General features: G+C 44.6%; 1 protein-coding gene across 8 annotated transcripts in view; it reads right to left on the reverse strand.

The window, feature by feature from the left end:
• LOC124320308 (CUGBP Elav-like family member 3-B) overlaps positions 1 to 23,529 on the reverse strand; it is a 63,085-nt gene that overhangs the window by 35,074 nt on the left and 4,482 nt on the right. For all 8 annotated transcript variants that reach the window (XM_046783135.1, XM_046783133.1, XM_046783134.1 and 5 more), the window contains exon 2: positions 12,947 to 13,029. In XM_046783135.1, coding sequence (XP_046639091.1) covers positions 12,947 to 13,029 — 83 coding nt within the window. The remainder of the gene's footprint in view (positions 1 to 12,946; positions 13,030 to 23,529) is intronic.

Below are 23,529 nucleotides of genomic sequence, written 5' to 3' on the forward strand. Positions count from 1 at the left end.
TCCTGACGATCCCCGCCGCCCAGCTTTAGCTCTAGCTAGAGAAACGCAGCGCAGCTCACACACACAACTCTCTACTTAAAGGTTCTTTATAGTTGGGCCAACCGGGTTTGGCCATTGGTTCCAGCAAGCAATAGCCGGCGATAAGAGACGGACCGTTTGCGCATCATTCATCAGGAAAGAAAAGCCGCAGCCGTTCAGAGAGTCAAGGGACAGAGAGTAATGCCCTTTAAGGCTACAACAAGTCGTTCGACAAGCTCTCTCCTCACATTGGCTTCCTACTGGACTGAACTGGGCCGGGCTTCCTCCTTGGTCAATACATTTTATATAGCCCGCGCTTTTCTCTCCCAGCTCTAAAACTCTCGTCCAGCCAAAGATAAACGAGTCGGCAGCCGGCACAAGAAATCCAATCATCAAGGAGGGGGCTAAAAGAAAAGCTGTCCGGTCATTCGTCTTTGCTGGTTGGTCATCCAAAGGAAAAAATAAAATAAAAAATCCAAAGCGGAATTACTACAAATATAACATAAACCTTTTTACAACACCTCGAGATAAGACGTCATATCTCTATATCGAAAAAGGGTTGGTCCGTCAATAAAAATTGGGACGGTACCTCGTTATATCATTTCCATTCATCTCTCTCTCTCTCTATAGGTAGTATAGGTAGTGGATAAATCTAGACGAGCAACCACAGCAAACTCCTTGCGGGGTGTGTGTGTGTGTGTGTGTGTGTGTGTGTGCAGTTGACAAGATGAAAGGAGCACAAAGTGTCGGATGACAAAAAGCAATCAAATAAGCGTGCGCGCGGGTCCGGGTCCCGAAACTTGCGAGGGTGATGAATGTTTGATCTCATCTGCTACGCTCACCCGGCTTCATGTTTATATATATCAACCTGCACTGAGTTGTGTAACACTCTCTCTCTCTCTTTCAAGTTGCCCAGCATATTCTATATCTCATCTCTACTCTATACTCTGCTGCCGGGCGAAAAACTTTTCTTTTTCTTTTCTCATCCGGCACACACAACTCGCAATAGGTGCTGAGACGATTGACGGACAAGTTGCTTTTGTCCCGTCGACTTGATTAGTTTGATAATAACCCGGACGGTATTAGATTGGATTCTCAAACTTAAATCCCTTTTGCTCTCATTTAGAAAAGCAGCAAAGGAGCTGCAGGATCTTTGACTTTTCTTGTTGTGTGTGCAGTTTATATAAGAAAAGGCCGGGGGAGCTCAAATTAGTCGGAATTCAATCTACCTAGAGGTATACACACACACACACATAAGGAGAGGGCCGCTGTGTGGGCCAGGCCTACGTGATCAAAATTCCAGTCTCTCCAACAACCCGACGCTAGACGAACAGTTTGGTTGGGGGGGCTGTTGGATCTGCCCTTTATTAATATTCCAGTCTCTTTGGCGCTGCTCGGCTCCCGCGTGTGTCGTCTATGACGGGGTCGGGAGAAAGGATAGACCCCCCATCTGCCTCTTCTATAACGAGATCAATACGTGCGGCAATTCCAAGCTGTTTTTTTTTTTTCAAATAAAAGAAGAAAAGAAAAGAGAAAAAAGATGAGAGTATGAAGGGCGCAACCCTATAGACTGGCGGCGGTCGTCGTACTTCCACTTTCATCCAGCTGCTCCCCGCTGTGTTTCATCAGCTCGTACTCTTCTTCTTCTTCTTCTTTTCACCTTCTTCTTCTTCTTCTTTTGGGAAAACTCGACTAATTAGAAGGCGAGCTGTGGCAAAGGGGAAACTGATGATGAGTCTGTCGTCGTCTACTCGGGCCACCGCATCAATCCGCCCGCCACTTTTCAACAAGTTCTCCCTCCGTTCTTCAGACTTTCTTCTTCTTCTTCTTCTTCTTGTTTCTTTTTATTATTACGATTCTCTCTCTACTTGAGCAAGTGACTTTCCCTGGGCTCCCAAGAAAACTAATTAGTCATTAACAAATCAAAGACTACCCCTTTCTCTCTCTCTCTCTCTATACATCTCTCCCTCGGTAGCGCACCCACGTCCCCGTCCCTACTACTACTACATCATTTGATTTGGTTTGCGCTCTGGAAGAAGAAACTACGGCGAGCACAGCAGAGGACGCCCGGAAGCAGCAGGTTATAACACACACACACACGGCGCTCTGCGTATTGGCTAGCACCGCTCGCATCTCTATATCCCGTGGGTGGCAATGGGAGGAGGAGGAGGGTCCCTGGTACACCCTCTTTCACTCTCATCATCGCCCGCGATGCGTGAACCAACCGCACACACGGCCCCAGCCACATACCCAGAAAAATGAACTTTTGTGGTGGTGGCGGTTATACTCGAACGAGAAATTCATTCGAATATATAAGGGAAAGAAGAAGAAGAAAAAAGAAGAGAATATAGTACAGAGATGTAATAAAAGAAGAAGAAGAAGAAGAAAAAAAAGGGGTTTCAGTTCGGTTCGGTGCTGGAGTCTGCTGATAAACGAGGTCAGGCGGAGTGAAGCGCAAAGAGCGCGCGTGCCGAGGGCGGAGTTTCGTCATCGTGGAGAAATCGGCTGCTCTCATCCGTACCTCGCATGGCACATGGCGAAGAGCGTCCGAGTGCAAGTATAAAAAAAAGAAAAACCCCACCCGACAAACACCTAAGACCGTCAAACCTCCCCCACCCCATCAACCCCCGTTCTCGCCCACGCACTCGAGCGCAACCGACTAAAGAAATATTATTCTAAATAAATATAGTATATATCAACCAATATCCAATAATAGAGAGACCCATGTCCAGCATCGACGACGTCATCCTCCTCCCCTACCACTACCAAAAAATGGGGGGGGGGGGGGGGGGCAATGCTGTTGTGGCTCTTGCGTCACCGAAGAAAGAAGAAAAAAAGAATCTGTCCCGATGGAATGAACGACGAGTCGCCGGGCGCCCCCCACCCCCCTCAAAAAAATAACATCAGAAGCAAAAGACTCTCCCGGACGTGGAAGATTGAGTGCGCGTCCGGCGCGACCGTTTTTTTCTTCTTCTTCTTCTTCTTTAGATTTCTTTCCTTTTGGCTGCTGGACGTGTTGAGATGTATATTGCTATAGTCACCTTAGATTCGCTGGGCTGGCTGGTAATGCGTCATCCAGAGCAGATGCTTAAGAAGCTATTTCTCCATTTTTTGTAATCAAATTGGAATTATCATTTGGTTATGTTTTGTTTGGGGTATGGGGTTTTCGAGATTTTGCCCGGCAACCAAATTATGTGAACCCGTCATTTAGATAAATCAAAAAGATTCGACGACCCAGTGGGTCTAATTCTTTGAAATGGCGACTGCCGCATCAGAGGATGCAACCATAAAACAATCAACTGAACAAAAAAGCAACTTTTTGGACTGGGTTTTTTAAGTATATACTTTGAGAAAAGCTCGTTTTGTTTAAAAGAGTCGAGCGAAAAGAAAAGGAACAAAAAAAGGAGAGAAATGAAAACGAGCAGCTTCCGCCAACCGAGCACGTCATTTCTTCTGTGCACAATATTGCGGATAGACCCAAACTCCGGATTACTGAGCTCCCCCCCCCCTCCCGTTGCAATGTTCCAGCCACAATTTCTTATCGAGCATCACATCTTCTTTCTTTCTTTCTTAGAAGAAGAAAAAAGTAAATGCTGCCCTTCATGGAAAGATAATTCCTCGCCACTCGTTCATCAAAAGCGGGACACGAAACAGACGACAACAGCAAAGAAGAAGACACAAAAGCGAAGAAAAATCACCCGCCCGCAAAAACAAAACAAAAAACAAAAAATGATCCAAAAAGTTGGTGGGTCTTTCGCTAGATTTAGCACGACGACGACGACGACGACGACCGCCGTTGTCGACTGACACGGAAGGGAGGGGGTCAAATCCAGCAGCAAGGATCTCATCCACAGATGAAGGATCACCGCCAACACAAAACTCTGCGTGTGTACTATAGCCATTGCCAAAACATTGAAAACAAAATAAAAAAAGGGGAATTATTTTTTCTTTTTTTCCCCACCCCAGACCAGACCGCAGCGCGTGGCCGGATTTTATTGATTCGCTAATAAAATAATGTCCTACATACAATTCGATGATTATTTGGTTACAAGGGCGTGGATCTCGTTATTCCTTTTTTTTTCTGTCTACACTATATTCACCTTTGATGAGGAGCTCTGTCCGCTATTTAGTTTTGCAATAGATAAAAACAAAAACAACGGAGAGACAGAGACACACACATGAACGATGTACATGAATTTGTTATTTATAGCCGGTCGGCGCAGGACGGTCGGGAGGGCCGGGGTATTTTGACAACCGGCCAAAAAAAAAAGGAATCAAGCGATTTGGGATTCAGAGTGTCGTCTGCACAATAAGAAAGTCCAGACTCCACGTCCACACACACAAAAAAAGGAAAGCGGATGAACAACCGAATCAAAAATAAGATTCAGGAAATGCAAGAGTGGACAGCTGGCGCCCCAACTGAGAGTGTGTCTCTATAATACATTGGTCAGTCCAGCTGCTGGTCCAATACTAAAAAGGTGGGCCACGTCAAACGATTGCGGAGAGAGATGAGAGAGAGAGATTGCAGGTACGTATAAGCGAAAGTTTTCTGGTCCGCGCTTGAATTAACCACAACGTCTGATGGGCTCCACTGGACCGGACACAATCGCAAACAAGTCGACCATAAGCAGCTCGGTGTTCTCTGTCCCTCGCCCCCCCTTGTGTATTATACACGATTGCTTTTGCAATTCCGTACAAAGACGGAATAAACGTCTGTTCGGATGTCAAATGGACGACGACGACGTCGACGACGGTCCCTTTTGAAATGAATCAATAACTAATTGGGAGCAACTGGGTCGATAAAACTTGATATCGCAAGCGCACAATATCTCATCATGAGCTGTGCACGTCCAATTCATTTGGATGTCGATTACTACAGTGTACAAGCCAATGGTCTATAGTAGAAATACATCTAGCTTATAGGGGAAAATGGAATAAGATTTCGTCCGTTTGTTCTCCATTGGACATTTTATTCGAACCCGGGCAAAAGTCGTTTGGCCGGAAAACGGAACCCAAATAACCGGCGGGACGGGACTCGGGCGGCCCGCTTATCTTGAAACAAAAGAGAGAGAAACTCTATGCATACACACATGCTCGTCTAGCACAAACCAATTGAATGTCGACTACTGTGGATGTATATGTATAGAGAGAGAATATATATATAATATAACCCTATGCTGCTGCTACATAGACGTTTCGAATATAATATCAGGGGGACGGACGAGCAAACGCGCTGGATACATGCTGTGCTGCGCTGCGCTGCGCCCGGCCCGGCTTGTGCGGAGATTGCGCTTCTTGTGCGAGAAACAAAAGGGAAAAAGGGCAGCGCCGGTTGAACGGGTCGGGTCGGTCCACTTTATATATATTTCTTTTCTTCTGGTAGATGTGTGTGTGGTGTTTCGCTTGTGTCGTCATCTTATAGGCTCTCCTTTTATCTCGGCCGGCCAAGACGGGCTGCGCTAAGCTCTTTTTTATTTTAAGGCAACTAATAATAATATCTTTTTTTGTTCTTTTTTTGTTCCCTTTTTTTGCTTTGTGCTGGGCCTCTCCTCTCACTTTTTCTTCTTTTTTCGACGATACGCAACAACATCAATCGAATGTACACACCAGGCGCTTCTTCTTCTTCTTTTTCTTTCGGTTCACAGAAGAGAAGAGAGAGACCGGACACTCTTCACATAAACGTCTCACACGCGGGCGGGCCGCTCTCGAAAAACAGCCGCTCGGTTCTCTCGCACTTTTCTTCCTTTTTTCTTCCTTTTTATTCTTCTTCTTTTTTTTGTTGTAGCGAAAATATAAGAAAACAGGCCAATGGGACGGTTTAAGGAGCAAAGCTTTTCTCCCCCGTGATTTATCCAAGAGATTCGTCTTAGAGGACAGGAAACTGGCCGGCCATTGAGGACGCCAGCTCCTCTATAGTAGCTTAGACGGACTGGTGTTGATGACGACATTTGCCAAAATGAGAATAGAGACGATCCTGCAGTGGGCAGTGTTGGATTCGACGACATCATCGCAGTCGACAGGCATCGACGACACTCTTTGGCCTCAATCTAATTCGTTATAGACGATGGGGGGGGGGGGATGAAGGACAGGCCAGCCAGCCGGAGAGGAGCCGACAAGGAGCCTAAGTCGCAAAAAGGAGAGGACCAATCGACGACAACGACCCCAGGAGCAAACAGGATAGGAAATTGGATCGAATGTGTACCGAGAGATATACACACACACATACATGAGGGGGGGTCCGGAGACGAACACAAAAGATATCTTAGACGCCAGCATAGACTCTGTCCGTCCGTTCCATGTCTGTCAGCAGTCACGTTCACCACGAAACACACACACACAAAGATGTAGGAACCACCCCCACCCCCACCCCCCAACCAGATCCTATTCTCATAAGAAGATGTGGACACAACCCAATTCTGAATACAAAAAAAAAAAGATATGACCATCTCCAACTGAAATAATAAAAGAAGAAAAGCTGTTGTTCCCTCCGCCCGGAATATTCTTTCAAAAGAAAAAGAAAGGAAACAAAAAAACCTCCCCCCCCCCCCGAAAAAATCCTCGTCTCTTTTCTTTTTTTTGGCTGGACAATTTTTGCCCGTGCCAGGGCGGAAAAGTAGAAGAAAAGAAAAGAAAAGAAGAGATAGAGATATGGTTAAGAAGAAGGGAAGAGAGAGAGAGAGAGAGAGAGTATCATCAAGGAGAAAGTATCTGGGCATCATCGACACTCTGCATAGGAGGAGCTGCAGCAGAAGCAGCAGGAGCTCCTCTAGCTGGGTGGATGCCATTGTTGTCACGCCCTGCTGATGCTGCGGCTCTTTCCGCTCGTCCGGTTATGATATGGAGAGAGATATCTGGATGATATCTCTCTCTCTCCCTCAACATCCATCTGGATATGCTCCGTATCAGAAATGTGTACACACATGTCTATTCATCTTTCCATTGTGCCTACCCCCCACACGCTGCGCAACCCAACGAGATCCAGCAGCCAGGGCGGATGGGGCCCGAAAGAAAATACTTAAAATCTCTCGTGCCCAGTCCAGCAGCCCAAGATATTCTCCTCACCAACGACATTTCTCTCTATCCTCCTTCTACAACATTTGCGGCTATTGATGAACCGTCCGATCGCATGTGACTGTGTTGTGTATGCTGGACCTTTCCGTACAGCTCCCCCCCCCAAAAAAAAATAAAAAGGACAAATCTCCCGATGAACGATCAGTTGTGTATGATCTCCGCGTTCCGGCAGAAACGGACGCGGGAGAGAGAAGGAGGGGGAGAGAATGTCGTCGATCAATTCCGCCGATTGTGTGTGTGTGTCCACTTTCTTCGCTCTGTCCCTCCCTCTTCTTCTTCTTCTTGTGTGTCCGTTTTTTCTTTTTTGGAAAGATTTCGTGTAAAAAGAAGTTGACATTGTCCGATTGCTTCGACTCTCCTCCTCCTCCGCATCGGGAGGATCCCAACGGCGGAGAAAAGAGACACGCCTTCTTTCTATAAATATCTTTCTACTATTTTACTACTACGAAGACAAGAACAAGAGATGGAGAGAAAGCGCCAAGGTTGGATCGATGACGTCACAATCGGATGCGACCGACGTCGTTGTGCTCTTTTATTTCCCCCCTCCCGTTTGGATTTTGATCCGCAAATCTCTTAAGACGAAAGCCAAAATGAAAAAAAAGGAAGAAGAAGAAAACGAGAGAGAGAGAGAGAGAGAGACGTCCTGGTTGTTGTGTAGTACAAGGGACTTCAATCAACGCGGCATCGATTCCCGGCATCCATCCGCAGTCGACGTCGCTTCAGTGGATGGCGCAGGGGCGCCCCCCTTCGCATCCGGAAGGCAAAACAACAAAAAAACGGGAAAGAAGAAGAAGAAGATGATGATGAAAAGGCAGAGGACGAGAAAAGGGCAATGAGGAGAAACAAAATAGAAAAAAGAAAAAAAAAAGATTCGGGACTTTTTTGGGGGTGTGGCAGGAGAGAAGCAGAAGCGGCGGGGCGGTTTTGGTGGGGGGTGGCATATCTAAACTCGGATGCAATTCTCATTGTCAGTCGTTGCACGGCTGCGAGCGACTGCAAACCCCCGCCGTCGTTCTTCTTCTTCTTTTTCTTCTTTTATAGTTGTGTTCTCTCATCGTCTCGTTCCTTGCTATTATTAGAGATATTTCCCGACGACGACTTCAAAGGAGAGGGGAGGGAGGGAGGGAGGAGGAAGCGGCTTTTCCTTCCCAGCTTCGTCGTCGTCGTCGTCGTATGTTGATTAATCCGCACACATTTCTCCCGACCCGACTTTGGCCGGACGGAATGTGGTCTCGTTTCGACTAAATGGCACACGGCTCTCTCTCTCTCTTCTTCCTTCCAATTTCGGAGATTTGACTCTTGTCTTGCCTCGACTCCATCCATCCATCCATCCATCCATCGCGGAAGATGTCTTTCATCATTTCTCCCCACCACCACCACCACCACCATGCGGAGGAGTCGTTTCTTCTGGCTGGCGGCTCCTGGTGGTCTCCTTGTTGTTGTTGTCGATGATGGCGAGTTATCCGACCGTTTTCAATCACTGCCATCTAGCGCCAATCCTCAACTCATACAATCACATTTTCTACTAAATCCACCCACCCACCAGCTCCCCCTCCATTCCACTTCTTTTTTGGGTGGAAATGGAATGAAAATGAACGACCATTTCAGCTTCCGCATTTAAGCCAGCAACCTTTTTTTTTTCCCTTTTTTTCTCTCTTTCCATCTTTAGAATGTCGCCAACAGTTGAAAAAAGAAAATTACCAAGAACCAGGCGACTTCTTCTTCTTCTTCTTCTTTCGCTTCCTGTAGATTCTCATTTCCGAAATGTCAACTCCATCTCGTCATCTTGTCGGGGCAGTGTGTGTGTGCGTTAAGTTTTCTCTCATTCTTTTTTTCTTTCTTTCCTGCTCCTATCAAAACCTCGTCAATGGAAACAACGCTGGCTCGGGATGGTTCGGCCACCCCCCCCCCACCCCCCCCCAACCCCTCTCTCAGTTGTGTATGTCTTATAACAGCCGTCGAATAGAAATAAGAAGAAAGAAAGAAAAAATAAATGCTATATACAGTAAATAATCGACAACACTTGGGCGTCTTTCATTCGCAGATGGCGACGGCCGGCCAGAGTATATAAAGAACCGAGTAGAAGAAGAGAAAAAATTGTATTTATTTTATTTTATTTTTTTGCTGCGCCTATTGAAGAAAAAAAGAAATCGACCAAACTCTCTCTCTATTTTTTCTTTTTTCTGCTGGTCCCTTGGCTCGTTGTGAAGTTGAAACCTTCTAGAGCTGAGAGGTCGTGAAAGGTGATGGGCTATTGAAAAAGAAGAAGAAAAAAAAAGGGCCTGGCGGACGTTGTGACGGTGTCGATGTGGTCCTTAAAAATAGAAGAAAAAAAAAAGGAACTCTACGACGACTGAATTGGACCTTTATTTTCTCCTATACATTTATATAGGCTATATATGACGTGGGGGGGGGGGGAGTCAAAGGAAAGTGCACGGCCACCATCGATCGGGCCCCCTCATTTATCGATTCGACAGCGGCGACTCTCTCGTCTATAGTACACGACTGTGTGTAATGGCAGTTGTATTAGTTCAGTAAAACTACTACTCTCTTTATACACACAAATAAGTCTGCCCACTCGCCAAAGTCCGGCGACCAGATGAGGTCAGCACAACGTTCACAGTTCTGCCGATGGATGGGAATAGGAAAACAAACGGGATAAAAATATCGAAGAAGAAGAAAAAAAGAAGACATTTTCATCAACTGTGTAGACTCTGTCCGCTTCTCCAGCAGTTCCTCATATCATCTTCTTTGACAATAAAAGACCAACCAAAAAGGGCCAGCAAGAAAAAATAAAATAAAAGGAGACCCGAGTTCCTGTGAGAAAGGAAACGACAGGATCGGGAGGAAATATCATATCGATCCTCACCAATGTAGTAGTAGTACGTATACATGTATAACAGAGCAACCGATTTCTCGCCCATCGAACGAACCCCCCCCCCCCCCACCCCACCCGCAAGTCAAAAAGAGACCTCTGGCGTGTGCTGGCGTGTTCGATATTGATAGATGACATACCGGGCAGAAAAGAAAAAAGTAGGAGGAAAGAGGGTGGGCTTATTACATCAAGTAAATATATTTTTTTCGGTTCTTCTGGAAGCCCCTTGCAGGCAAATGTGACTCCACTTCGGAGGCCTACTACTGCTACTGGTATATCTCATACCTTAGACTGTAGTAGTAGTAGTAGTAGTAGTAGTCGATGTTGGGGGGGATAGAGTCTCTCTAGGAAAATGTTGGCCGTGATATCGAGTGCGGCTCATGATCCAATCAGTATCGATCGGACGGGAAATTCTCCCTTCTCTCTTTTTGTGTCATGTTGTTAAGAGGAGCAGAAGCTGCTGCTGGTGCTGTCGCTGTACAGTCGGCGGCAGCAGAACAAGAAGCAATGAGAAGAGATCCGGACAAAGAGAGAGAGGAAAAAAGGGACGGAGGCAATAAGTCCTCGTCTTCCATGTAAAAATGAGGAAAACGAAATAGAAGAAGCCTGAACGTCATCACACGAAGCTTTTCTAAAAAGCTTTTCCTTTCCATTTGATTATCGTCGTTTCTCCGAGAGGGGAGGAAAAAAAAAGAGAAAGAAAGAAACCAAGAACCTCCTCTTTATACACTATTTTTTTGCAGCAGGAGCACAACTATACTGAAGGCGAATATTTTCTATTTCGTTTGGGGTGGTGTACACCACCGCAAATATAAATGTGACGTAAATACTTTTTTTTTTTCTTTTTCTATTTTTTGACATACTCCGCAGAGTTTCTCTGATACTACATCTAGAGCTATTATAGATCTACTTCTCTCTCTCTTTCTTTCTCTCCAAAGAGTTGGCGGTGCAACTTGAAATTGCGATCTTGTAGGTTATCAGAAATCTCTCCGAATGAAAAGCAATGCTGAGGGAGAAAGAGAGAAGAGAAAAAAAAACCCGCAAGGAGGTCGTAGAAATGGAAAAGTCCCTCGACATCAAACAAGTCGACCAATCCAGTCGGAAAACCTCCAAAAGTCAAGAAAACCTCAGAAAAAGAAGAAGGTCCTTTTATATGTAAGTTCTTTATTTTTCTCCTCCCCCTCCCCATCAAAAATCAAAAAGTAGCAAACGTTTCAGAAAAAGAAAAAAAAAAGAAAAATCATCAAACGATTTTCAATTCCTCACGGGCTGTTGAACGAATCAGACGGTCCAATGTCCTCTAGCTCTATCCCATCCACCCCCCACCCATATACTCGGAAGATGTCCGACGTCTGGGCATTAATAATAGTTATTACTTATTAGTTATTACACGAGCAAGGAGGGTTGGTATGGTCTCCCGCCGAGATAACAAATCGACCCATTAGACATCCCAGGGACCGACAACACATCAGTGAAAATCTGATCGTAATCAAAATAATAACTTTTTTTTTCTTGAAACGAATCACATCGAAAATAATCAAAGAAGATGAGTGAGAGCATTTGTCCGGACTGCGTGTTAACGCTCTGTCTTAGACGTGGTGTTATGTCTCTAGACTGAGCAAACACGGTCGTATGTACAGCTGTGAGCAACGATGGGAGAGAGAATAATATGAGAAAATAAAAAATAAAATATATAACAACACAAACAGGTCCCCTCGATGCCGTGCAAACATCCAATATGTTTAGAGCGGCGCGGTCCTGTATATAAAGGCTGTTGCTTTTGGCTTGTTTCACTGCGTATATCAAAGGCAATATATATATATATCCGGGCTGCGCTGGGCAGAGTGATGGGGAGTGTCAACATGTTTATAGTGGCGGGTAGGAAAAGGCTACGTGTATACTATAACCCTGTAAGGCTCGCATTGTTTTCTATTACTCAAAGCGCTAATGAATCCGTTATTACGCAGATGTTATTAATTGATGGCTTCCATTTTCTATCGCAGCCAATGGCCCAATGGCTGTTTTTCTTGATCAAAAGAATAAGGCGACGAATCTATTAAGAGAAGCTATATAGATATATATAGTATATAGTCGGCCATTAATTCCGGGGGATATATAAAAAGAAAGATGGCGACATTTCAACAAGAGCGCAGAGAGAGAGAGAGCGGAGGGGGGCAATAAGAAGAGAAACCCAAAGTTTGCACTCAAGTTTCTGTATACAGTTGCCCAGCTCTCTCTCTCTCTCTCTCTCTCTCTTGGTTTTGTTTGTAGACAGTAACATAGGGTGGAAGAGGAGGAGGACGGTTGACGACTACGACATTAGCTTAAGTGCTGTTTCCTCGATCCTGATGCTGTATAGTCCCTGGCTGTGTCGTATTACTCTCCCATTTGCGCTCATAAGGGCCCCAAGTTTCCCCCTTCCGTCCGATTCTTCAGCCCCCCTTCTTGTTCTTGTTCTTCTTGGCCTTATAGTTCGTTCCATTAAAAACACGGGCCCTTTAGCCTTTAGCCCTGGACCTGTTTGTACATTCGTCGCACTTGATGGCCGTAATCCTCGCCGAGCAAAGACAACAGTCCTCCGCGCAGTCCACACATCAAATGGTAAAACAAGAACACCCAACAAAAACCGACAAAAAGAAATTTGTGTTTGATGATCAACTTGAAAGGGGCAAGACCGAAATCATTTAGACGTGTATAGTGTGTAGTAGTTGGCCGACGTGCTTTATGATTCCATCAAAGGAAGCAGAGAAGCAGGGGGGTATTTATTTTAAAAAAAAGGGGCCCGGGACCGCCCTTCGTTTGATTGTGGCGCGCAAACGTTTTCGAGCAAAGTCATGCATATATTACGTCTAGAGATGTGCGCTGCTGCTGCCATACACACACAGTAGAGAGCTAGAGGGAGTTTTGTGTGTAAGCCTAAATTAATTACGGCCAAGGCTCTCTGAATGGCTGATAAATGATGTTCTATTGAGAGCGACTTACCCCTGGCAAGGTCCGCTTTTCATGAAGCGCGTTCTGGGCGTTGATGGCGCTCTCCCTGGTGCAGTACGTCAGAAATGCGCAACCTGTAACAGATTCCACACAACAACAACACAAAATAAATAAAAATGAAAATAAGAAAGATGAACAACCGGAGCGAAACGAGCTTGCGTGAATGACATATTATACAGAGAGAAATAGAAATCACGAATTTTCTTATTCAAATGCGACGACAATCAAGCCCATAAAGAGCGGGGGGAAAGGCTGTTGTAATTGCATCATCAGAAACGATAGAATAATAAACCGCGATCTTCAATTTTTGATGTTTGCCTTTCTCTCTTTTTTCTTCGTTTTTCTTTTTGAAAGGCTGTCGCGTAGACCTGCGGTTCTATGGGGGGAGAGAGACTGAGTGGGTTAACCCTCATCACCATTTCAATGGGGTCTTTTAATTGGACCGGGAGCGGTTCTGTGCAGTTGCGGGAGGGAGGCGACAGCTGCTGCTGTGACGTCATCCATCCATCTAGCAGAGCATAATCATATACACATTCTCTCCTTTTTTCTTCTTGTGCCTCTTTTATCCTTGGTTATACTATTTTCTCTGAGTTTCTTTCGCGATTCAGTCTTTCTTCTATGTGAGTTAACCGTATAAGAGACGGGCGGTCGATGGCTGAGGCAGCCAGGAGCCCAGCCAGAAATGTGGTTACGAGATGCCGTAGTGCGGGGTGCGTATAATCATGCAAGGCCTGTATTTATATATCACAGCCCCCTCCTATTTAACTAGACGTCATAAATAACTGTTTAAGATCTAATAGCTGTACCGCGCGGGTTCTTTTTTCTTTTCGTTCCCCCACGAATGGAGTTTGAGCTCCTGCAGCTTCTGTGTAGCTGGGCGCTGCTGATAAAACCCTACAAGATCGCCACCCCCTTCCCACAGTTGCCATAGTTACAAAACCCGAAAAAAAAATAGAAACCTCCAACATTGTGCGGACTATTCGACTTGACCATATAATACGTCGACGTATAAATACATTTAACGACATTTATAAATAAATATCCGACCAACAACAACACCAACAACAATCCCCCCCCCCTCTACCCCTCCGGCCTCTCTTATATAACAATATAACAAGGACAGTGGTAAAAAGATAGCCAAAAGAGAAAAGGGGGGAAAAAAAAGTTGTGCGGGTGGTTATTTTTTTTTTATCTCGACCGAGCAGCGAACCAAAAGAGAAGGAAAAAAACGTTACAACTTGTGTGTGTGTAAACCTCCTCTCCCCCCCCCTCTCTCTCTCTCCCGGACGTCGAGAGTGTGTAATTCAATTCGATTAATACGGAATCTAGCGAGAAGAAAGTGAAGGGGAGGCAAGTCAACTCCGGTAGTGTGTATGGGGGGGGGGGGGGGGGGGGGGGACGTGACTCGACGCGACAAATTGAAAATTGAAAATAAAAAAAAAAAAAAAAAAAAAAAAAACAAGAAACAAACAAGTGAGGACAGATTTTTTGTTTTTTCACGTTTCCGAGCATTTGAATATCTAAACTGTATAGACTCGAGGGATTTTTCACGCGGAATTGATGATTCCCGCCAGGATTTTTCAAGGCCCAGCAACAGCGCTAGTTGAAAAGGATTTTGTTTTGTTTCTATTTAAAAAAAAAAATAATAAAATAAAAACGAGGCGGCCGTGATTTGCCGGGAAGCATTCCCGAATGTTTTCTCTCTCTCTGGGCGTCAGGGAAACGGAGCGAACATATAGAGAATTTCAATCAAAAGTTTCATTGCTTCTCCAATCTCGCACAGCCTCTGCCTCTCTCTCTACTTGCCCCCACGCGTCTCGGATGGCCCGAAAACATACATCGAAACGCATCCAATAATGACAAACTAGTTAGACGGGTTGTATATAGTCGTGTGTTATTACTTTCCGAAACAGAAACGGAATTCAAGACGGCGGAACGCTAGGAGGCCGCCAGGCCGGCGAGAAAAGAAAAATCAAAATCAAAAGGAGGAAACCGGAGGAAACGTTAATGAAACGAAGGACGGGTGAAACTTTTCTGCCCAATCTAATCGTTCAAATTTCACAAGACGAAAATAAAAAAAGAAATTCATTTAAAAAAATAGATAGAAAAAGTAATCAAAGCCGAGGAGGACAAAATATAACGTGACGGAATGCTGATGATGCCGTTCAAATTCGTTTCATCTGCTGCTGCTGCTGCCTTCGCCCTTTTAATACGATTTCCTAGGAAAAGGTTTCAGGGCATCATCATCATCCCCCCTCAGCCATCGGCCCGGTTTATATTCAGTTCCCGTCGAAATCAACAGCGCCTAGCATAGCCAACATTCTTCTTCTCTGTTGGCTTTGAAGCCCTCTGCCACTTTGGAGAATGTCGAGAGGGACCCAACAATATCTAATATTTAAACGCTGTGTGTATAGACGGGGCGAGAGATAGTAGGACGGGAGAAAGAAAAAAATCCTATACGGAGAATAGACTATATATATTCCTGGGCCATCAAATTTTTGATGGACGAGTTCAGAGCATCGGATCAGCTCAGCCATCAGTTTCGGAGGGGGTCCCGGCCGTGGCCGTCACATCAATCGGTTCTATAATACATTTCGTTGAAGGGGAAAGATTGTTGTCCCAAGATATTTTGTCCGGGAAAAAAAAAAAAGTAGACGGAAGGAGAGAGAGAGAAGAACTAACCACCGTATAGAATCTAACCGCAGGAGCTATACAACAAACAGCGCCGAACAAAGAATGATAATTCCGGCGATTGTGTGCCATGCTGAGCTCCTCTCTCCAGCTCCTCACGACAGCAACAACAACAACGACCATCCATCAAGTTGGCCCCAACTGAATGATTCAACAGCACACAGCCCCTCTCTCTCTCTCAGCTGTGTGTGCTTTATATATACGCTCGCTATGTAACATTTCCTTCTCTTTTGGGGGGGCTGCTAGACGGTCGTGTCGTTTTGGGCGATTGCCGTTATTTTTTTATTCAAGAAAGAAAAAGAAAAAATCGAAATGAATTCGATCGTGATAGCGAGTGGGAGGGTTCTGATACTCCCCATGGATTTATGTTGGTTTTTTTTCTTATTAATTTTTTTGAAATTAGAACCGTACGAGCGGATGATTCGACACGGCTGCCATCGGCGGAAATGAATTTGGGAAGTGGGGAGGGAGAACCTGAACGACAGCAGACGGCAAAGTACTTTTTTTTCCCTCTCTTATATTCCTTCTTTTATTATTAAGAGCAATAATGGCGTCCTTATTACATATTACACGCATTAATAAATATCCAACTCTCATCTCTCTCTGCGCTATTGTTAATATAGATATTAGATCTATCTATCTATATCCTATATATATAGGCGGGGCAAATAAGGTCACCAGACTATTTTTCTTGTTTTGCTTGGCTAAACGAATCGATTATTAATCCGAAACGCAATTTGTTCAAGTGCGCCAAAGCCTCGTCGCATAGCTTCTTGAAACTTTGTGATAGCCTATCCGTCAATCTTTTGAATGTTTGATTTGCTTTCCACCCCACTGCTTGGCCAAAGAAAGAAGAAAGAAAGAAAGAAAAAAGAGTCTCTTCTTTCATGTGTGTGTGTGTGTGTGTGACGGCATCTCTCCTTTTTTTCTCTCTCTCGGCATCGCACAAACGCGACGAGATTTGATGACGCGCCATTTTTGATTGACCACTCCTTTTTGGCGATCGATCACTTTCCTTCTTCCCCCCCCCCTCTCTCTTCGTTCTCTCTCTCTTTCGGTCATGTGATATCACGTGAATATAGTCACGCCTCCAAATAAGGCCAAAGAAACTATACAACCCAAAAAGAAGAAGAAGACGAAGAAGAAGAAAAATCAAAAGAAAAAAAGGCGCATTGGGCGACGCAGCACACACGCTGCTGATCTGATCGATCTCGTGTGTGTGTGTGTGTGTCCTTGATGCGAGCGCATGCATCACTACATTTACTGCTGATGTCTACAGTTACAGCACTGCTGGCCGTATCTATACTTAGAGAGAGACTAGCACGGCCGTCACCTTGCCAGTCGGCCGTGATTTGCCCTCGTTTTCCTCCCCCCTAATGTTCAACCGTTCAATCCCCGGCCCCACCGAAACCAACCCCATCAGCTATTATTTCCTTCATTCTCTCTCTGCTGCTGCTGCTGCTGCTGCTGCTGCCTGGCCCTATTCGATCCTATTCTTTTTTCATCCTATTCGCAACCGAGTAGTAATAGTCGAAGCAATAAGCATCGACTACAATAGTTTATGTACCGGCCATTATAGAGTCGTATAAGATAGCGGTCGGGTCGTTTGTGTATAGCCAGTGAGTAGTAATAGGACGGCCACTAGTGCTGCCTCGGCTTTTTTTTTCTTTTTAGCCGATATTTATTGGCCTATGATGACACTGATTTTCTTTTATGGGAAAGGGAGGGGGGAAGAGGAGGAGGAGGAGGTGGACAGGACAATTGGAACAATTGGAACAAAAGAGGCGAAAAGAAACAACTATCGACAAATCGCTGAGAAGGTCAGCTCAAGAGACCAGACCAGACTAGCGACTGCCTATATACACCGAGACAGAAAAAGAGAGAGACTTCCACAACATCAGACGAAAGATGATAAGAAAAGAGAAAAAAAAAGAACTGGGGAAATCATTTCCATCCTCTCTGCTTTGCTTTTTCCCTCCTTTTTACAAAAGATGACATCCAAGGAAAATAAATGAAACCTTCCCTCTCCCGGCCAACAGCAGCAGCAGCAGCAGCAGCTCTACCCCCATTGCGACTGAGGGACAGGGGATAATCAAACGATCGATAATCGATGAAAGACGCCGAGATACTATATATGGGTGTGTACTCAAGCTAGAGCTTTTGCTCTATCCCTCTCTAAGAAGAAAAAAAAAGTGAAAAATAAAATAAGAAAATAGAAGAAAAGTCAAACTATAGGAGGACTGGAAAGAAATAGGCTGCTGTTGCTGCCACCGCCGCACGTATATATATATTTATATTATATGGAAGGGAAACTGCCAGCGTGCAGAGAGTGCTGCTTTTATTCACTTGGCTAACTTGTATGAAACTTGGTCATGTTATTTGGGTGGTGGGCTGGCTGTTTTTCTTTTTTTCTCTTTTCTTCTTCTTCTTTTATTTATTTCTCCCGTTTGATTCTTTTTTTTTTTCTTCTTCTCTTCCAACTTTTCCTACAAGGACTGGAGCTGCAAAGTTAGCCGCAAACAAGAACTCACGGCCGCCGCCCGCCAACACTTTCCAACTCGTCCACTTTTGCCACATTTTCTTTTCTTTCACTGACGTCCCGTTCAAACAGCTCGAAAATTCAAAACAGGCCCAACAACAACAACAAAAGGATCTGGCCCACCTTATATACGACGACTACTACTACTACACCCTATATACTATGTCTCATGTATCTAATGCTAGCTAGCGCGCGCAACTCAAAATCTCATTTCTTTGATGGATTTATTTATTTATTCCGGTCAGTTTTTCTATGGTGGTGAGCCTGTCGCATTGTTGCTCTTGTTGTTGTTTGTGTCCCTGCGTTCATGTCCGGTTGAACGATACTTCACGAATATACATATATAACAACAGTTACATATACTATATAGCCTTGTAACATGCATATATCACTGGGCCGCCTTCTCCCCATTTTTGTTTTGTTTTCTTCAAAAAGGAAAAAAGAAAAAAGAAAGTTACCCATTTCTATGAAAAAGGAAATTCTTTCTGACAGGGGGGGAAAAAATGAACTCTAGTGAATTTCCCTTAGTGTCGTTCTCCCATTTCTTTGGCCGGCATATGAGAACGTACACATGCCAGCCGGCAAATGAAAATAGAGGGAGAATAAAGTACATGATAAGACTAGAGAGCAAAGAGCAGAGAGAGAGAGGCTAATACTCTGTAAGTATATACCAAAAGTTGATGTGTGTCAAAGCTGAGTTTTTAAGCAGCCCGGGGAATCTAATACGGTTGCACATGTACAATACACAGCATAAATCTCCCGGAGAACTAAATATATATTATGCCTCATCCCGAGTTTTTTTTTTCTTATATGTAAGATCACAAACACACAGAGAAAAAGATGGGGGGGGGGGACGAACAACAACAACAACAGGACAAAAAAATATGTAAAAGTCTGAAAAAGGTTCAGAGCTGGCCAACAACGTCATTGTGCTGTGCGCTTCTACATAGCCGATCGATATGTATAGAGACGACGGCCAAGATAAGAGAAAAGGTCGGCCCTTTTCTTCCGACCCCTCCGCCGAATATAAGCGGAGAGAAGAGAAAAATCTACAACCAAAATATATTTAATCAATCGCAGCGTGCGTATAAGAATAGTAGACGAGGGGAGCCGTCGTCTGATAACCCCAATGGACACACACACCAGCGAATCTAGGAAATTTAGGGGGAAAAAAGAATATTTTAAAAAAACAAGCGGGAAAAATGAATATTTTAAAAAGAGAAGTTGTGCGCCATTTAGATTATGGATATCTGTGGGACTGTGGGGCGTCGGTGAATCTCTTCAATATAGACTACACACACTCGAATATTTCTCTCTCCTATTCTTTTCGGGATCAGATCCAACTCTCTTTTTTCACTGTTGGATATAGTGCACATCGGGGGTCTCTCCCTACCAAGCTGGAAAATCCTAGCGCAAACACAGGCGCGTATTTACAGAGTACCTACTACATTTTTAAGAAGGTCTATAAAGCAGCGGCCGTGATCTAGATGTGTGTGTGTGTGTACTCTGGCTGGATGTGGGGACCAATGGCCTTCGCATATCTACGCGTTTGGATAAATCGACGCCGGTGTATAATATCTCTATAATGCACGCAGGAAAATCCCGCAGCTGCTGGGCAAACTTTGAATTCCGCCTATAAATCCATCACATTCCATTGAAAAACCGATTTCTCGTCAATCCCTGCCGCCCATGAAATGGTTCTCTCTCCCCCCCCCCCCTTTCCCAAAGTGTCGCTACAATCAGAAATCAAAGGGAACGATCCTCTCTCTCCCTCCACCAAACTGATGTGAAGAGCCTTTCGCTGCGCCACACACGACGGTCGACTCCATTTTGAAATCGATGGCAGCAGTGTGTGTGTGTCATCAGAAAAGAGAGAGCAACTCTTCCGTCAATGGATTTTCTAATGTCCCAGTTAATGCGGGGGGAGACCTATAGAATAGAGAGCTGAGAAAGGTGGAAATAAAAAGACATTAAATAGCCTTTTCCAACGTGGGAAACCCCAAAAGTAAAGCCTATCATTTGGTATTATTGTTAGATATCTCTTAACTTATTCTTATTCGTCTCAAGACTAAAAGAAATAAAGCAAGAAAGTGTTTGTGTTGTTAGGGCCCTAGAAGCTTCTTCTTCTTCTTCTTTTTTTCGTGTATGTAATCGAAGGAAAAGAAGATGATGAGAAACAAAAATGTCTAAAGCCGACGAGTGTTTGTCTGTGTAGCTGGAGGATGAAGGATATATAGCCCGCTCGGCCCAGTTATAGATATAGGTTTCTTGTCTCGGTTGATGAGACGAACCCGAGGAATTGGTATAGAAGAAGAAGAAGAAGACGAATATATCGGGAAAGCGTGTAGATATATAAATATACTACTCGGGGAGCTTTCTCCCGTCCTGGTTGTTGTTGTCGTCGTCGTCGTTGTCGGCGATAATAATGGGAGGATGAAGCTATAGGCAAAGAACGAAGGGATATTATTATAGATGGTGGAGAGAGATAAGGGACGATATATAGACGAGCAGCTCCTCTTCGTCGTCGTCGTTCTCTTCGTCCCATTTGTTGTTTTGTTTGTCATTAAAGATGAAAAGCTTCGACTCGGTTCTCTATATCGTCCCTTCTCTTATTCCCTTTTTTCCTTTTGACAATCAAACAACAACAAGAGAAACGCAACAAAAACGACCCCCGGAGAGATATCAAGGAAACGCCTATTCCATCCTGTATTATTCCTCTCCTCTCTCTCCAATGCACAAAACCAATAGGCAGGAACAAGAAGAAAAAGAAATCCCAAGAAATCGTCTATATATCTATCTAGAAATTGGCTGGCGTGTGTTCCAGGGCTTTTGTCAAGTTTTTAGTCGCTGCCGCTTCGACAGTTAACTCTATATAAACCACTAGCTCCTCTCTAGCTCCTCTCTAGCTCTCTCACATCAAAGAGTTTTTCACTTCCCCCGCCTCAAAACTCTACTACTCCCCGCCGTCCCTCAAGCACTCCCAAGGACTCAAATGTAAATATGGAAACTTCCTCGTATACATACGGCGAGAAATTTAATACACGTAACATGTACGGTTAGACATACAGCAACGCCGTGTAGGATTTAGATGCACACACATCTCGACGCTGCAGCTGAGACAAAAAAAACAAAACAAAAACAGATGCATAAACATAGAGAGATGGTATCTGTACATACAGTCTAGGGGGGGTTTCAACTTTGAAAGTTGTCAGTGTTGATCAGGGCGGAGAGAAAAACAAGATTCCCAATATATCCACAACTCCAAACACATCCGCACGCAGCTAAAAACGGATCGATGCCAAAGCAAGCGACGAGCATCGTTGCCATTTTTCAGCAACAAGAAGAAAAAAATAAAATAAAATGCCTTCTTTTTGTTTGTTGGGAGGCGTTAGGAGCCGGGTTGGACGCGAAGGAGAACGAACCGAAAGAGAAGAATGGGTGGGGGGGAAGAAAGAAAAAAAAAGAGGCGAGTTAATGGCTGTCAATTGACGTGGAAAGTTCGGCCGTTCCTCCACAATTCCTTGCCCTAAAATAGAGGCGCCTATTGGTAAGGAGCCAGGAGCCCCCTAGTCTAGTACAACTGGAAACGAGGCGATTAGGAGGAGCTGAACTATATACGGTCGTGTGGCTGGCTCCTAAAGACATGCAACGTCGTGGGCTGGATCGCCCCCAGTCCGGACATACTGGAGGGAAAGATTCAGGAGCCAGTCGATCCATCACCCATCTCTCCCGATTTTCATTTTGGCTCCAAAAGTCACACACACGGACCCAGGAACCTTCCTTCACTATCCCATGCCAAATGCGCCTCCTATTCTCTTCCAGGGCTTCCACAGCATTTATGCAGTTGACAATTGAACCAAGAAGAACAAGACAAAAAAAAAAGATTTCGAATTGAAAAACTGATTATCCTCCGAGAGCGCGTTCTCCGCTGCTAGGAGCGCGAGGCGGACATCGCGGCCAATAGCTTTTTCATCCCTCCCTTTGTATCCGAGAGATCTGAAGACTCGGCAACGCGGCAGGAGCGGCGCTCTGGCTCCTGTTATCAGGCAAACCCCCCCAAAAAGAAAAAAAGAAAAAAAGAAAGAAGGCGACATCATCGAAAGTAAACGCGCGTTGAATGGGACGGACGCTTATCACCCAGGAGCGAGACTCTCTCATTCTTTTTCTTTTCTCCCTCCTATTCTGACAGTCTAGATGTGGGAGGAGGAGCAAATGGGCTGACGTAGATATGATGGCGGAGAGAGTCCCCCGTTGACGCCGGTATCCACGGCAAAACGACTGGGCTCCTATTCGGCTCCTATTCGGCTCCTAGCGAGGGAAGGGAATGAGAAAAGGGGGGAAAACTGGAAATGCTGGCGTTGTTGAGAGGAACAACATCCATCTCTCTCTAGGCTCCTACCGACGCCTTATATATACTTGGCAATCGACCTCGCACAATGGTTATGTACGAACGCAAATCTAACTGCGTCATAGCCCTTCCATTTTTACTCCCCCCCCCCCTGGCTCTATAGCTGCGACACATGCATTTAAACACACCAATAACCCAGTAAACCACGCAGCAGTACCCAGCTATTACTTGCATATAAAAAAAGAAGCTAGAGCTAGTAGTCATTTTCCGGTTTTTTAAACGCCCGCAAAGAAATAATCCGTTCCCAGCCAAAAATTCAAATTTCGAAATGTAAGAACAGCTCAACAAAAATAAAATGCATCGAATAGTATTTGTCGTGTTTTCTTCTAATTCCCTGGGAAAATATTTATCAGATAATTGCGCAGGGGATTTTCATTTTCTTCTTCTTCCTCCATCTTCATCTGTGCGCGTAGAATGTATAAATCCCTTTCGTTTTATACTCGCGAGCCGAGATGACGTCAATAGCTTCTTCCGTCGCCCCCGTCCGCTTTTCTCACACATATACACACACTCGACTCTCGACGAGGTTAGATATACAAAAGCCTGGAGATATGGAAAGTAATAACCAACAGCAGCAGCAGCGTCTATTTCGTTTAATAATGTCCTCAATTTCGAGCTCCTTCCTCGTATTCTTATCCGCTTCCTATCTCTGCATATCCTTCTCTTCTTCTATATAAGCTCGCGTTTTAAATCATTCAAATTTCGCGCTCGACATTCTAGAAAAAAAAAAGGTGGAACGGAAGGACCGGGAAAAAAAAAGAAAAAACTAAATCGAAAAAAGATAATCCACCAATCTTGTTTTGTTTTTTAAATATCCAAACAATTTGTTATAGTTATAAATATCTACTTTTTTGTCTTTTTGTGCAAACAACCTCTTTGACTAACAAGCACTTTATTGTCTTGTTTTACCGGTGAAATGTAGACAACGCCCATGAC

Source organism: Daphnia pulicaria, chromosome 1 (assembly GCF_021234035.1).
Source record: "Daphnia pulicaria isolate SC F1-1A chromosome 1, SC_F0-13Bv2, whole genome shotgun sequence".
NCBI classification, from domain to species: Eukaryota; Metazoa; Arthropoda; class Branchiopoda; order Diplostraca; family Daphniidae; genus Daphnia; species Daphnia pulicaria.